The 15,078-nt window shown below is 46.9% G+C and overlaps 1 protein-coding gene and 1 non-coding gene across 9 annotated transcripts in view; both read right to left on the bottom strand.

Annotated features, from left to right (window-relative positions):
- Positions 1 to 2,903: 2,903 nt before the first annotated feature.
- Positions 2,904 to 15,078, bottom strand: part of CHD4 (chromodomain helicase DNA binding protein 4) — a 28,468-nt gene continuing 16,293 nt past the window's right edge. For 6 of the 8 annotated variants that reach the window (XM_053295353.1, XM_053295351.1, XM_053295348.1 and 3 more), the window contains exons 24-39: positions 14,801 to 15,065; positions 14,518 to 14,690; positions 13,657 to 14,020; positions 13,373 to 13,461; positions 13,143 to 13,276; positions 12,671 to 12,815; positions 12,335 to 12,500; positions 11,888 to 12,006; positions 11,401 to 11,527; positions 11,128 to 11,205; positions 10,881 to 11,018; positions 10,679 to 10,787; positions 9,638 to 9,770; positions 9,116 to 9,311; positions 3,530 to 3,705; positions 2,904 to 3,404 (exon numbers count right to left, since the gene is read on the bottom strand). In XM_053295353.1, the coding sequence (XP_053151328.1) occupies positions 3,387 to 3,404; positions 3,530 to 3,705; positions 9,116 to 9,311; positions 9,638 to 9,770; positions 10,679 to 10,787; positions 10,881 to 11,018; positions 11,128 to 11,205; positions 11,401 to 11,527; positions 11,888 to 12,006; positions 12,335 to 12,500; positions 12,671 to 12,815; positions 13,143 to 13,276; positions 13,373 to 13,461; positions 13,657 to 14,020; positions 14,518 to 14,690; positions 14,801 to 15,065 (2,430 nt within the window). In that variant the 3' untranslated portion in view covers positions 2,904 to 3,386. The remainder of the gene's footprint in view (positions 3,405 to 3,529; positions 3,706 to 9,115; positions 9,312 to 9,637; positions 9,771 to 10,678; positions 10,788 to 10,880; positions 11,019 to 11,127; positions 11,206 to 11,400; positions 11,528 to 11,887; positions 12,007 to 12,334; positions 12,501 to 12,670; positions 12,816 to 13,142; positions 13,277 to 13,372; positions 13,462 to 13,656; positions 14,021 to 14,517; positions 14,691 to 14,800; positions 15,066 to 15,078) is intronic. The other 2 variants (XM_053295355.1, XM_053295354.1) reach the window with 2 other exon arrangements.
- On the bottom strand, positions 12,148 to 12,284 carry LOC128348434 (small Cajal body-specific RNA 11). The gene has a single exon (XR_008318153.1). It is a non-coding gene; the product is annotated as a small Cajal body-specific RNA 11 (non-coding RNA).

The raw sequence follows: 15,078 nt of genomic DNA, 5'->3' as shown, positions 1-15,078 counted from the left end.
GACTGGAAAGTAGCTAATGTAATTCCAGTTTTCAAAAAGGGATCCAGGGGGGATCTGGGAAATTACAGGCTGGTTCATTTAATTTCTGTGCCAGGTAAATTGATGGGAAGCATACTTAAGGACAAAATTGTTAAACATATAGAAGAAAAGGCCTTGCTGAAGGAGAACCAGCATGGCTTCTGCAAGGGCAAGTCTTGCCTCAGTAACCTTTTGGAGTTCTTTGAGAGTGTCAGCAGGAATGTGGATAAAAGCGATCTGGTTGACATACCTGTAGTATACTTGGACTTCCAAAAAGCTTTTGAAAAAGTTCCCTACCAAAGGCTCTGAGTGGATTGGTAACTGGTGACTACAGGGAGATAGAGGTGTATAAAATGATGCATGAAGTAGAGAGCGCAGACACAGAGAAATCACCCCCCCCCCCAAAAAAAACACCTCTAGAATTCGTTTTTTGAAACTGAAGGCTGGGAATTTTAGGTCCAACAAAAGGAAGTACTTTTCCACACAGCACATAATTAACCTATGGCATTCTCTGTCACAGGAAGTGGTGATGGCCACTAGCTTGGAAGTGGTGATGGCCACTAGCTTGGATGGCTTTAGAAGGGGCTTAAACAAAGTTCATGGAAGACAGATCTATCAATGGCTTCTAGTCTTGTGGCTATAGGCCATCTCCAGCCTCAGAGGCAAGATGCCTGCAAATAACCAGTTGCAGGGGAGCAACAGCAAGAGGGAACATGCCCTCACCTGTTGCCTGTGGGCTTCTCAGAGACATCTGTGTGAAACAGGATGCTGGATGGGCCTTGATCCAGCAGGGCCATTAGGTTTTTCCTTTTCGTCATGTACTGACATAACCACAGCTGGATTCACATCTCAGTTTAAGAATATATTAATGAGCTATTGTGCTCTGGAATGTTTTTAAAACTTAGGGGGTGGGGTAGTTGACCAAGATCAGGATGCCCATCAATATGTTCCAATAAGGGTAGTAGCTAGAGTGCTGGACTAGGACTGGGGAGACCCGAGTTCAGATCCCCATTCAGCCATGATACTAGCTGGGTGACTCTGGGCCAGTCACTTCTCTCTCAGCCTAACCTACTTCACAGGGTTGTTGTGAGGAGAAACCTAAGTATGTAGTACACCGCTCTGGGCTCCTTGGAGGAAGAGCGGGATATACATGTAATAATAATAATAATAATATTGTACACAGAAACCCAATGTGAAGGGAACTTAACTGGAGCTTCTTGCTCTCATGTAAGCACAGCTCTGTCTGCATGGAAACAGTATTGCATATTCTTGGGTTTGGCTTCTACTTTGTTTTTGTTCTTTGCAGACTTTCATGAAATTGATAAATGCTTCTATGACACAGTAAACCTAAGGCAGACAGGTGAATGACAGGAATAAATTCAATACAAATTAGAAACAGAAGCCAAGTGTTCAAATATTCATATGCCGATAGCCCCTAATATTAGCAGGGGTCTGTTAGCTGCTTATCCAGGTAGCTCCTACTTTGCAAACACTTGCATTCTAAGATCATTTTTCCTCAGATGTATAGACAAGTGATTGGTAGTCCTGTGTGCAAACCAGCAACTTTATAGCAAGGGAAATTAGGCACATGTGGGGTTTTTTAATTGTGAAGTTTTTCCTAATTAAGCAGCCAGTAAGAAAACTGCCTCCATAAAATATGTTCTGATTTCAGTCCATTTTGTGCCATGTTCGATGGGGTAAGGCCACATCTAGGATTGCCAGCCACAGTATTGAATAGCATATGCTGACCCTTGAGAACTTTGCAGCCCTCCTCTAGGCCTTTGGCGGGAGGTGGACTACCTGAGCCTCCCACATCACCTGCTGCATATGCAACCACTTCCCCACCATTGGAAGGTATTGCCGAGCTGAAAGGGCAAGCAGGTTTATCTCCATTTGGGAGACCATGACTGCATCTTAGATTCCCACTTCTTCAGTTGAGAGTCTGCCTGAGGTTTGCACAGCTCACATGGCATGCAGAGGAAGCACTCTCTCATTGCTTCCCTCACACTCCATCACAACGATTAAATGAGGTTTGGTGGGCTAAAAACAAAAATCTCAGCTGGGTAATGCAGCTGTGTCCCCTCTCCTTTTCTCTCCTAGAGACAGACAAGGTACCTGCTCTGGAGCTCGACAGGGCAGAAACTGGAAGGGCACAGTGGGCATGCCCCTCCTATGTGCGTTATCTGAGCTGCTTCGCTATTGGCTCTGTCTCAGATGCAGGAAGGAAGGACAAGTCCGAGGTGTTGACGCAATGGCGGTCAAACAGAAACTGAAAGAGACACGCCCCAAGTGCTAGGGATAAGAAGAGCACGGTCTCATGCAGGGCAGTTAGGGGCGGAGCAAGGAGCTAGCTAATCGGTCCGTGAGGTCACTGCGCAGGCGCAGAACCCATTGTTATGAATGCAACGGATCACTATCCAGATCATAAAGTTTTCTGTGACTAGAAGCCCAGGATACCTCAGTCTTCCAATCAGAGAGAGAATACCTTCCTGCCAGTGTATTTAGCACAGGGATGATGCTTCCAAACAGCACATTAGCACCAGGACACACTATCAGGATGCTGAACTGTGTCCACATATTTAAAAAAAAAAAAAAATCTAAAGAGGACTTAAGGTATTTGCTCATATCGTTTTCCTCCACAGTCATTGTCCAAGTGAGCTCTGTCAAACTGTGAGACACACATAGAGCAGCTTTTTATTGAAGAGGACATGACCCATTCTTCTCAATCCCCTTCAAACTGATTTGTCATTTCTAAGTGCCTGACCCAATCTGGGATCTGCTCACCTTACTTAAGCTAACACAGAATATGCCTACTTCCTGTATCTCGACCAGGCCTGTGCAAAAAGAGGAACTTCTAGCCCCCAAATACTTTGGACAGAACCAAATAAAATACAAGGAAACCTTTATTTTCAACTTTATCAAGATTTTTTTGTCTTTTTTCAGTTGTTTCAGAGGACAAGTCCAGTCAGTTTTTGTATTAAAAGGATCTTGATGGAGGTAGCTGTGTCTGTCCTGACTTTTGCTTGCACTCATCTTGGTAAACAAACTCAAAATAAAATTAAAATCAAGGAAATGTGGGCCAAGGTGGTGAGCGTTGCAGCCAGGTCTCTGTGTAACAGATGTGGTACTGCAGCCTCCAGTCATTATGTACAGAGTCCATCCAATGTCCCCTCTCACCCAAGTGCAATCCAAGTGCAACTGGTAGCTTAGGGAGGACTGCACATCCTCTTCTCTCCAACCATATCCCCCATCCAAAGAGGACATCATCTGATCAGGAGTGCCAGGAAGAGGGGGGGCAAAATTCAAAACAAGGGTGTACGTATGTCACTTCAGCTGAATCACTGGGTTGGCAGCACTGGGCAAGCATCTCACTGCTGCTGAGCGACCTATGCAGAGAGAGGACAAAAACTTAGCACAGAATACTTCCTGCAGAACCCACCTTGCTGAGTCCCTCCCTCCAGTTCATGGCCAGAGTCAGGCAGAGAGAGAGAAGACAGGGCTAGACACTTACCTGCTGGGGAGGTGGTGGTGGTGGAGGTTCACTGCTACGATTTGCCAAGCGGCTGAGGATGTTGCGCTCCGACATCTGGAGTCGCACAGCCACTGGAGGGATACGGGCAATTGTAGCAGGCAGCCGTGTCACATCGGCCTTCATGTCGCTCAGCAACTCCTCCAGCTGCTTCAGCACTGGAAAAGAAGAGGAAATTCTGGTCTTACCTGTGAATGTCTGTTCTCCTTGGAGGGAAGGAGGGCAGCTAGCTCTGGGGAAACACCCCTCCTCTAGGACAAGGAAGGCACACTCCAAGTTTGATTGGAGGAGGAGGGATCATTCCCCAGCCAAAGCCGAGAATGCTCCTATGCTCAAGTCAATAACTACCTACAACAAATAGCTGCAAGCAGATGCAAAAGAACCTTTACAAATATGGAGAGTGCAAGGGGTGTGTGTGTGTGTGTGTGTGTCTGTCTCCCAGTGGAGGGGTGGCATCAATCCTCCCCTAAGCAGTACTCCCTTAAAGTGTAGCATTATAGCAGAGAGCCATGAAATAGAGCGGTACCACATAGGCTAGGCCTAGCTGCCCTGCTTTCCTCGAGAACAGATTCACAAGCATATCCAGAATTTCCTTTTCTCCCACCGAGGGAAGGAGGAGGACAGCTAGCGTTGAGGTATTAAAAAGGCAGTATATCCCTCAGTGCCAACAACCCCAAGGTATCACTTCAAATACAACTGCAAAGTCATTTGGAGGACTTGGCTTAGGTGGCCTCTGAATGACAAGGCAAAATGGAATCTCTCCTAGCGCCCGATGAATTTATTCACAGTAGCTGTTTTGGTATCTCTGGGGTGAGCGGAGGGAAGAGCTCTCCCAGAAAGCTACAATGGCAGAGGCAGCCCTTATGCAGCGTGGCAGAATACCTGCAGGCACCTGCAAGTTACTGGAAGATGCTTTCCAGCAACTAGCATACCAGGGTAGCTGAGAGCATCTTTTTGACAAGTGAAGGCTTCTTAACAGGGACACAAACAGAGACTTCTCCTGTCTAATCAACATGGTTCTGCCCATGTACTATTTGATAGTCCTAGAGAAATTGCATATGCCTTGATGAGTCATGGATAAAAGCTTGGGAGAATGAGTTCTATGCCCCAAGAAATATAGAGTTAAGCTTGGGAAGTGAAGGGTCAAATCCAGCCCAAGGACCACTTTACCCTGGCGAAAGATACATGGCTCCATTTCTCCAAGTCCTCAACTCCAGTGCTCAACTAGAAAGTGTGTCACTAGAATCCACTTTCCACGGCCTTAGGATTTGAAACCTCTCAAGATGACACTGAAGCCCCATTTATCATCCAAGAGTTAGGGAAGGAAGTTGCTCCAGGGAATTAATGGCTAAATCCAAAGATGAGTGGCTAAGTAGTAAAGGCTGAATCTCTCGGGACTGTCATTAGATCAACTACTTGCCTGTGTGGACAATGTGGTTCAAATCCAGATGACAAGCCATCCTGAAAGAAATGCAGGACTATAACCTCTAGCCAATACCTGGTAACTGGAGTCACCAATGAAGGCTTTCCTGGTGGTACCAGAGACTATTTGTTGATGGGCATCTGGATCATTTCCCTAGAATATCCATGGGTTCTGAGGGCGTCCTGCCCCACCTCCAACCAGCAAGCTGAAACATCAAAAGCTGGATTCTGATGTATAAGAGTTTATAATACATGTTCCAATGTCTTTGGAAGAGAACCCTGGATACTAAAACTCAAGCAGTTCAAGTAACATGGAGAGCTGATGATTATTTCTGCCATTGCTAGTGAATTGTATCTCTGGGAGATGAGAACTAAAGACTGAAGACAATCCAATCAATCAATTATTCCTGGTCCTCTCAAGCTCTGGACCAAACTTTGAGAGCTTATTTTTGATTCAAGGAGACAAAATATGCAACACGGTTCCCAAACCTGGCTGTCATCATGGAACAGTACATCAGTTCAGAAATGGAGATTAAGATCCCCCTTGAGATGTTTTGCTTTTATGTACTCCAGCTGGCTCTGTACCCATGAGAAGAGGTTAGTTTCGTTTAGAAAAAAAACTTTGAGCAACCACCTTTTTGCCTTCAGTGTAGGCTTATAAATCAGGGCATGGCAGAAAGACCCTGGATAAGATGCACAATGTGCAGCTCTAGTCTGACCACCATATATTTGTGTTCTTATTCCCTGCAATGTCCAAGTCATCTGGGCTACTGTTTTACGATGAATAGGACAAATATTTATATGCCACTTTTCAACATAAGTTCCCAAAGCAGTTTACATAGATATAAATAAAATGGCTCCCTGTCTCCAAAACGGCTCTTAATCTAAAAAAGAAACATAAAATAGGCACTAACAACAGCCACTGAAAGGATGCTGTGCTGGGGATGGATAGGGCCAATTGCTCTCCTCCTGTGAAATTAAGAGAATCATTATTAGGCACCATCAAAAAGGTGCCTCTTTAGTTAGCGAGTGACAGTGGCTCCCCAGCCACTAAAAGTTCACATTGGTTATTACTAGCTTGCACTATAGATCCTCAATGGGTATGTCCCAGCTCAGCATAGAGGATAAACAGTCACCCAAGACTTGCCATTCCTGGAACTCGAATTTCCAGTTTCAGGTCAGTTGGCAATCTGTCTCTGAAAGTCAAGTAGAAAGCTCTGCAGTGACTTGGAGGGACACTGCCTATATAGGAGACACAAGATAGGGAATACTCATTCCCAAGAGCCTGGCCAGATACTGGAGGTGGAAAGTGAGATAGTATGGGAGTCATGTTACCAGCATGCTCACCAAGGCCTGCATGTTGCCACAGAGGTGTTCAGAACCATTCCCAGGTAAAGATGCAACCGAATGACCCTGTGTGCTGTTCTAACAGGGGATTATAAATCCCTATCTCTGGAGTGGAAGTGGTACACTTTAGCACTGTCCCTACAATGAACAACAGATAAGCAGGTCATCATTTTTGTCTTAACACTAAGGTGAGCACTCTTAAGAGACAAAGAGATGCCAAGAAGATGAACATGGAATTGGGGACTGTTGATCCCCTGTACTTAAACTGGAAGAATCTGCAATGTCTACTCCTGATGGGGATGCAATGACAGGCCCCAGACAAAGGATGAAGCCATGCAAAACTACCAAGAACCAGTTGACATGCTTTAGATCCACAAGACCCCACATCTAACCATGCTTCTTTGGGAAGGTGTTGTGCACCGAAATGCCTCTGAACCTTTTCTAGGATACAAACTGGTTTGATGGTCCAGATATCTAGCAGGCAAAGGACTGCTTTGGCAATCCAGTAATGTCTGAAAGGATGTTAGATATGGGAGCCAGGAGGGCAAACACACACAAAATCAGTCTGTATTCCCATGAATTCCAAAGCATGGTACTTGGAGAGCAACTCTAGTACCCATCAGTGGCATTTTTCTGGATGTCCATTAACTCCTTCCAGTGGTTTCCAAGCAGCAGGCTCATGATGAGGGGGAGAAGGGGGCATAATTTGAATGTGGTGTTTGGGCTTTTCTCTAGAATATTGAGAGGACCCAGGCTAGAATATCTTATTTTTGCTTTTGTCGCTATAGAGCCTTGAAGACCATAGAAGTGACTTTTAGTAGACAAGGAGGATTCAAGGAGTTAAAAAGTATGAAGAGCCACCAGTTTCTACTAAGATTGCAAGTTCTTCACCCTCCAGAGGCAGTCAAAGAAGCAAAATTTAGCTAGGTTTGCTATAGTCTTGGCATATACACCCCAGTTATGTAGACACAAAATACTACGCCTCAGGATGTCTCAGGAAGGAATGCACACCTACATATGGACGTCTCATTTTCTATGTCCAGGCCATCCTTGTCCATCTCACCGACCCATGAAAAAGTGGCAATGGTGAGAATGGACACCATGGAACATATATCCTAGGAGGCATCTCAGTAGGGGAGCCTCAGACATTTAGCCACACTGGCACATCAGCAACTTAACAGCGCGGAGGGGGGGGCGGTACTCGATTTGGGAGTCGCCCAGCCTTGCATTACAATCTTTCAGAAGCTGGCAGAACTCTTCTTCTTAGGAGATCTGCTAAAGGCTCTAAGATGGAGCCTGTCTCTGAGCCAAATGACAAGAGCATCATCTAGAGCAGCAAGACTCCCAGGGCCTGCTGGTCCTTTTACATCTACATCTGAGCGGGGAAGGAGGAGAGAGGCGTGGTCAGCTTCTTCCTCAGCTTCTGCCCTTGGAGCAGCTGTAAGCAAGGAGAATGTTCCCTTCTACTGTAGGTGCCTGCAATTTTCACTGCCCTTTAGATAGGAGAGGAGGAATGCAAAGAGGGGCCAGGAGGTTGGGACCAGATAAGGAGAGTTAGTCACCTTGAGCCACTGAATGGAGATGTGAACGATGCTCTCCCCACTCAGCTACTGGTGGGGGGGGGGCATGAAGGGAGCAAACCCCCCCCCCCACACACACAACTGCCCCTTGCTTCCTCCCCAAAGATGACTGTCGGTGGCCACCGCAAGCTCTAGCGTTATCTTCCCCCAGAAATGGTTCTGTATGAGGGACCTCTTGCCAAAACCTTCTGCATCCCTTGCAGAGGCAAGGTCAGGCAACAGTCTCACGCAGCAGCTGTGTCCTGGAGTGGCAAATCCAGGGATCCTACGTCATCCCCCAAGGTTTTTGCCCCACCTGCCTTGCTACTTCCTGGCGCACCAATGGGGCACGGACATGCCACCCATCAGCATCTCCCATCTTGCCAAGCACTTTGCTTGGCAGCTGGATGGCTTCCTTTCCCTCTTGCCCAGAGAGCAAGAGAAAGGAAACCTCTCTGAGTGAGTCATGCACGTGCCAGGGGGAGAATGCCACTATACAGGCCATGGCCCCTTATGCTGCTGTGTCAGCTTGAGGGCTGTGGCCAGCAGTTGGCATTGCCACTCTTCAAACCAGCCCCGATTCCTGGGATTGTTTTCCCCACCCTCTAAGGCAGGGTAGTTGGGGATTACATGAGTGGTAGTCCAAACACAGCTGGGTGTGTGTGTGTGTGTGTGCAAAGTTGAGCAGGCCTGCTCTAAGGGAAGCACCCACTGTATCGTCCCCACCCGGCAGGAGGTGCACAAGAGAAAAGCCCTTGCTAATGAGAAAGCAGCTGTGGCAGTTTTGCTTCATGGCAGCCCAATGCATTCTCTTTGGCTATGCCTGCTGCTGCCAGAAGCTAGAGGGGAGAATGCCCTTTCAGAGCCAGTGCTGGGACTTGAGCAGGGGTTGCCCAGACAGCTAGCCCTGTCCCATCTCCAGCTCTCCCCACTTCCTGCTCCAAGGTTTTGTCATAATCTTCTCTTTTGCCGGGGAGAGCGTGAGTTGCTTGATGTGCCTACAAACAGAGCCCTGTTAGAGCGTGACCTTCAGGAAGTCATTTGGGATAGGAGACAGGGCCCTCTTGTTTAAAACCACAGTCTGCCTTCCTTGCCCTGGAGGAGGAGCTTCCCCACTCATGGGAAGAAAGAAGGTGAGCACTGAGATGGACACAGGCAATATGCCTGAGAGAGATGGGGTGGGGGGAGATGGGGGACGGTCAACAGCCTCACTCAATGTGATCTGCTGCTTCCTCCTCACCTTTGTGAAGCACTGCATTGGCTGGTTTGTTCCCAGCCATTGATTCCTTGGACAGATGCTGATGGCTCTCAGCCAGGCACTCCACTTCAGCAAAACGGGTGTTCAGGGCCATAGAGGGATGGGATGGATCTTCTGACATGTTCAGATAAGCAGCTCTCCGTAGCTGTTCTTCAATAACCAGTGCCTGTTCTAGCAGCTGCAAATAAATAAATAAACCCCACAAACAAACCTTAGTTAGGTGCACTAACAGACATGGCTGTGTGTTTAAAAGAAATACTGATATCAGTGCAGAAACACTGGTGAGAGACTCTCACTCAATGAGAGGAACTAGGGAAGTTCTATCTAAATGGCAAGCCTTTGCAAACCTTTTCCCAAAGCAAACCACCTCCCAATTAAAGCCACATGTTCTATGAAGTACTCTTAAATTCATCAGAAAGCCTTTAGAGAAAGATAAGCCACTTTTGTCCTTCGGAAACCTGACCAACTCAGTAACTTGCCTTCCAATAAGAAAAAAGTTCTCACCTTAAATCTCCTAGCCAAGAATTTGTTCTTTATCTCCAGGAAGTTTCCCCTGTTCATTTCACCTTTGAAAGGTTCATTGAGGATGGCGTAACGAGGATCATTCTGGATGTCTTGCCAGCGAGCATAACCATGACTGAGAATTGACCAAGCTCAGAAGAAATAACTTGGGAAATATGCACAGTTCCAGCAATTGGTGTTGCTCTCAACACTGATCCCCAGGAGTCTGAGTAAAGTCTAATCCCACCACTAAGAGGTATGGCACCAGGGGAGTCATTAAGGGAAGGATATCCTCTAAGGTTACCCCCTCAAGAGAGACCTTTTTCAATGATGCAAGTCACGGACCAGGCCCAGGATCCCTTTCCACAGTGAGAAGTATGCCTCAAGACAAACGGCCATCCTTGGCTGCTCTCTTGCCTGGCTCAGACGTCCTCATCTTACTGTTCCCCCGCCAAACCACTGCTGCAAAATTTGCTGGAGCATAGCCTTCCTGCACCAGAAAGCATTTCTCTGTTGGATGGCACTTCTTGAAATGAGCAAATTGGGGTTGGCAGACACAGCAACACACACTCTCTCTCTCTCTCTCAAGCAGTTTTGATAAGCAGAGAACAAAACAGGAACAGCAGCAATTGCAGCAGGGAGCATAAAGCAGGAAATATGAACATCAACCAGAAACTGAACAGGTGAAGGCAGAAAACTGTGTTCAAACAAGGAATGTTGACAGTAGTGGGTAGCCTGCATTCATGTTAGAATTCCAGGTTTAAATGTCTGGGGTTAGGACTTGGGTCCAAACCCCATTCAGCCAAAAAGGTCACTATGTGACCTTGGGCAAGTTGCTTTCAGCCCAAATTACCTTGTAAAAATGATTGTAATGCTAAAACGAGGTCACCCATGTACCATACCCCAAATTTCTTGGGGAAGGGCAGAATCAAAAGTAACAAGCAGATGCAGTGGGTTTATGGGCAGGCAACAGATGATCCCACTACAATCTTTTGCATGGGGTCATCTTAAAAGGCCCGGAGTTGGGCCAGTCCGGAAGGATACTTTATTATTCCTGCCAGGAGCCAGTAGTCATGGCGTCTGTGCCAGATCTCATAAGTCTTCTTGGTAACAGTCGCTGCTCGCTCTTCATTTTGCCACAAAGAGTGCAACTCTGCAAGAGAGAGGAAACGCCATCAGAAAGTGTCCTCACAGCCAGGAAGCCTCCATCTCCCACAGGCACAATACACTCTTGACCAGCTAGTACCAGTGAAGCCTCCATCCGCAATGTTGAACATGAACCGCTGCTTAATAGCCTTCTTATGTCTGTCGTCAGCAGGTTCTTTAGTTGTTTCCCCATTATGCAGCATCACGACATCCTTCTTCTCATCCTCCTTCTTCTCTTCTGCAGAGGGAAAGAGACTTGCTGAAAGCTGATCAGATCTCTGTCTCCAGAGACTACAATCCACAATAGGGAGCATCCTGGCAGACAAGCCATGTCCTAGCAAGCTTACCCTTCTCATCTAGATTAATTGTGGGAGGCTCAGAGGGTGGCTCTGCAGGCATCTTCTCTTCCACCTTCTCTACATCAGCTGTGGAAGAGACGCATTTTAAAGACTGGGTATCTAGTCTTGTGAGCAGTTACAAATTCAGTCCCAAACACATTTAAAGTCTGCATAGAAGACACCTATGAAATCTTACGTAGACATCAAGGTGGCTCACACACTAGAGTTTCCATATATCTTCAGGATGCAACACACACACACACTTATGAGCTACATTCATACCTTTGTTTTCGGTTTCCATTGGCTCCTCTTTCACCTCTGGTAAATCTGGTTTCTTCTCTTCAGTTTCCACAGCATTCACAGGAGATTTAGCATCCTGAGAGTGGGTCTCTGTTGGAGGGGGGGCCTGCTAGGTGGAGAGGGGAAAGGCAGGAGAGGGAGTCTTTACTCAATGGAGTGCAAGGCAGCAACATAACTAAATCAACCCTCATGGGCCAACATCACAGTAAATCCAGAAAAGAGAATGGATGGCTCTCTCTATTCTCGGACCCTAACCTGCTTTAGGAAATTTTGTATTTTTTTCCTAATGTATATTCTGCTACCAGAATACTGAATAAAAGTAGGAGGAACAAATGATCAAGACGACAGTAATATGGCCAAGAGACAACAGCACCTGATAGGTGAAGTAGCTCCAGCATCAGAGGATTGGAAGACGAGAAGAAATATGAGTTCTTATCAATGCTATGAAGCAAACCTGACAGAGACTCACCTCCATGGGGACCTCATTTTCAGTAGCAGAATCAGCACTAGGACTGGTCTCCTTCTCAGGTTCTGTAGGCTCCCCTTGCTCCTTGGTACTGACTCCCTCTTCCACTTTCACGCCCTCTTCTATATTGGCATGAGGGGGAGAAAAATGAAGTTTTGGCACGCTTTTCTGCTAGAACTCCAAGACTGAGGTTTCGTCATAGTCAAATCTCTGAGTTTCCAAAGGCACGGCCATAGCCCTCCTCCCTCACAACCTCGCATATAGATGTCCTCTTGTGCCTTTGAGGGCAGGTCAATACTCCAAGAAGCCCTCCTAACTTAAGAGTCAATTTGATCTACGTCCACCTCAAGCTCCCTACCAAAAGGTGTGGCAAGTGGAGCAATAGCTGAAGGCTGGACGGGGCTTAAAAAAAAAAAAAGACAGAGAGAGAGAGAGAGAGAGAGCTCTCACCAAGTACAGGAAGAGGGGCTGGAGTATTTGGCTGCGTGTCTCCTGGTGTAGAGGGAGTTGGGGTTTTCGGGGAAGGGGAGTTGGGCTGCAAGAGCTTCTTGTTCTCTTCTATCTCTGCCAGTTCAGGCATACTCCAGCGCCCATTCACATGCTCAAACTCTTGCACCTAAGAAGAAGAAATGAAACACTCCTTTTAGTTCTTCAAAATCAGAGTTGGTGGAACATAACCCTGAAAGAGAAGGTGGGAGGCCAAAATATCACTCATTGGTTTAATCCCACATATTAAAGGCTAAGACCTGTCTGTGCACAAAAGAATATTTCCCCTGTAATACCCACCTTCTTGCGTATGAGAGACATGACCCCAATTCGTGTGAGGACATGTTGTCGAGACAGACCCTCACGTGGCACCCCATCAGCAAAGGTTTCTGCACCATCTGCTCCAGGCTCACACAAGTGACGCATGAATAGAGAGACGTAGGCCCTATAGAATGTAAGGAGAGGGGAACCTAGTTAGATCAGCCTTGACACCAACCCCAAGGCAATGAGCTATCCCTTTCCACTCTGTAGCACCATCACCAGAGTTATTCTCTAGCAACACCAAATGGAATCTATTTGCATGTTCTTGAGTGCCTGCCCAGGCTCTTGTTTTTCCAATCTGGCTGCCGTGGCCTTCTCTTCAGGAACTGCTTATCAAATTCTATCACTTCTCTCCTCTGCCACTCATGGCCAAACGGAATTCGTTGCCACCACTTCACTCCTCCCCTTTCCGTAGACTTTTAAGTATTCCTCCATCTTTGCACAGACTCACTTGAACTCCTTTTCTGACTTTCCACGGAGATCTCGCACCAGCCACTGGGTAGTAAAGGCATCCTGAGGGGGCATCCCATAGCGCATGATAGCATTGAGGAACGCCTTCCGCTGACGAGCATTGAATCCCAGAACCTGAGATAGGGAGAGGAGCTTTGATGCAGTAGTCCCCCCAAGAACATGGACTCAAAATATCCCACAAAAGGGATCTCCTTCAGTGTTGCCTCTTACCTCAATGTTGCCTCCCACGCGGGCAAGAAGTGGGGGTAGAGGCTTGTCTTTGTCGTTCCTTAAGCCTTTACGGCTAGGCCGGCGAGCAGCTGACGAGACAAAAAAGAGACACAGTTGAACACAAGGGAGTAGATCACATCAGCTATAGTTTGGTATGGCACTTCTATATAGAGGGGAAAGCGTGGGAGAAGCGTCTGTTCTGTGTCCTCTGCCAAGCTAGTTCCTCAACCTACTTTACCAGAAGGAAAGAGGAAAGCACACAAGCTGCAGCCGTCCCACCATACCTTCCGACCTCTCATCGAAGTCTTCATCGCCTTCCTCAGAGGCCACAGAATAATCTGACTGATTATCTGACTGGTCATCCTGCCAGTCTGGAAAGACAAGGAATACCCAAGTAAGTTGCCTGGGAAAGAGCCACATGCCCCCTTTAAACCACATCAGCCTCCTCCTATCACACACAAACACACCTCGGTCTTCCTGGGAGCCATCATTGTAGTTAACCTGCTTACGGATGCGCTTGCCCTTCCCCAAGTTCCGGGCCAAGTCTTCTTGCTGTTGCTCATAATGGTGGCGAAGCAGCTTCTCCCAGTAGTCTGGATCCACTGATTCTTCTTGTTTTATAATTTCCCGTTCAACCTCCTCCTCCTCCTGCCACAGAAAGCACCAGAAATTAAGGGTTAAAAATCGCCTTTTGTCCTAGAGGTTGGTCAAATCAGCCATCAGCTCTCAGCAGCCAACACCTAGTAAGTTACAAAATAGTATTACTCAGGAGTTACTCTAAAGAAAGAGTAGAGTAAAGAGAGAGCCAGCGTGGTGTAGTGGTTAGAGTGCTGGACTAGGACCGGGGAGACCCGAATTCCAATCCCCATTCAGCCATGATACTTGCTGGGTGACTCTGGGCCAGTCACTTCTCTCTCAGCCTAACCTACTTCACAGGGTTGTTGTGAGCAGAAACTTAAGTATGTAGTACACCGCTCTGGGCTCCTTGAAGAGCAGGATATAACATGTAAGTAAATAAAATGAAATGAAATAAAGGACAACTTAATTTCAATAGGACTTCTGTCAAGCGATTTAGTCCAGATGTCAGCCAATGTATTTGCATCCTGGAGAATAAATCAAGACACAGTCAATCTGTTCACACTTACCCCCATTTCTTCTTCACGCACCACATACTGGGCCACCTTGAAGGAGCTCAGATATTCATTCATGCCCTGCAGCTCAGCATCCTCAGTCTCATCCTGGTTCCGGTCCAGAAGACGTTCAATTGCCTTATCGTCATAATGGATGACACTGCTGTCTTCACCTTCCTTGTTATCACCTGCAGGAGAAAAAGCAGATGTGCTGCACTCAAGGATGTGCTGAGTAGCTGAGAAGCAAAATAAAAATGGCAGCCACCGAGCCCATAGGAAGTTTGCTTTCTTCACTCACTTTGTATTGCATTACGTAGATTCTTGCCACTTTCAGTAGCTTCATCTTTAAAGAGCTCTTCAGTGCCAAACTTAAGAATGTCATCCAGTTCCTGTTTGGACATAGAGCCAGTCTTGGAGCCCAACCCTGGCCTCACAACCAGATGGGTCAGCATCATTTTCTTCTTGGCCACTTGTGTAATCCGTTCTTCTACTGAGGCTCGTGTCACAAAGCGATAAATCATCACCTTCTTGTTTTGCCCAATTCGGTGAGCACGACTGAAGGCCTGAAATGGGGAA

The sequence above is a fragment of the Hemicordylus capensis genome, chromosome 2 (genome assembly GCF_027244095.1).
Source record: "Hemicordylus capensis ecotype Gifberg chromosome 2, rHemCap1.1.pri, whole genome shotgun sequence".
NCBI lineage: Eukaryota > Metazoa > Chordata > Lepidosauria > Squamata > Cordylidae > Hemicordylus > Hemicordylus capensis.
This window is presented reverse-complemented; position numbering and strand designations above follow the sequence as displayed.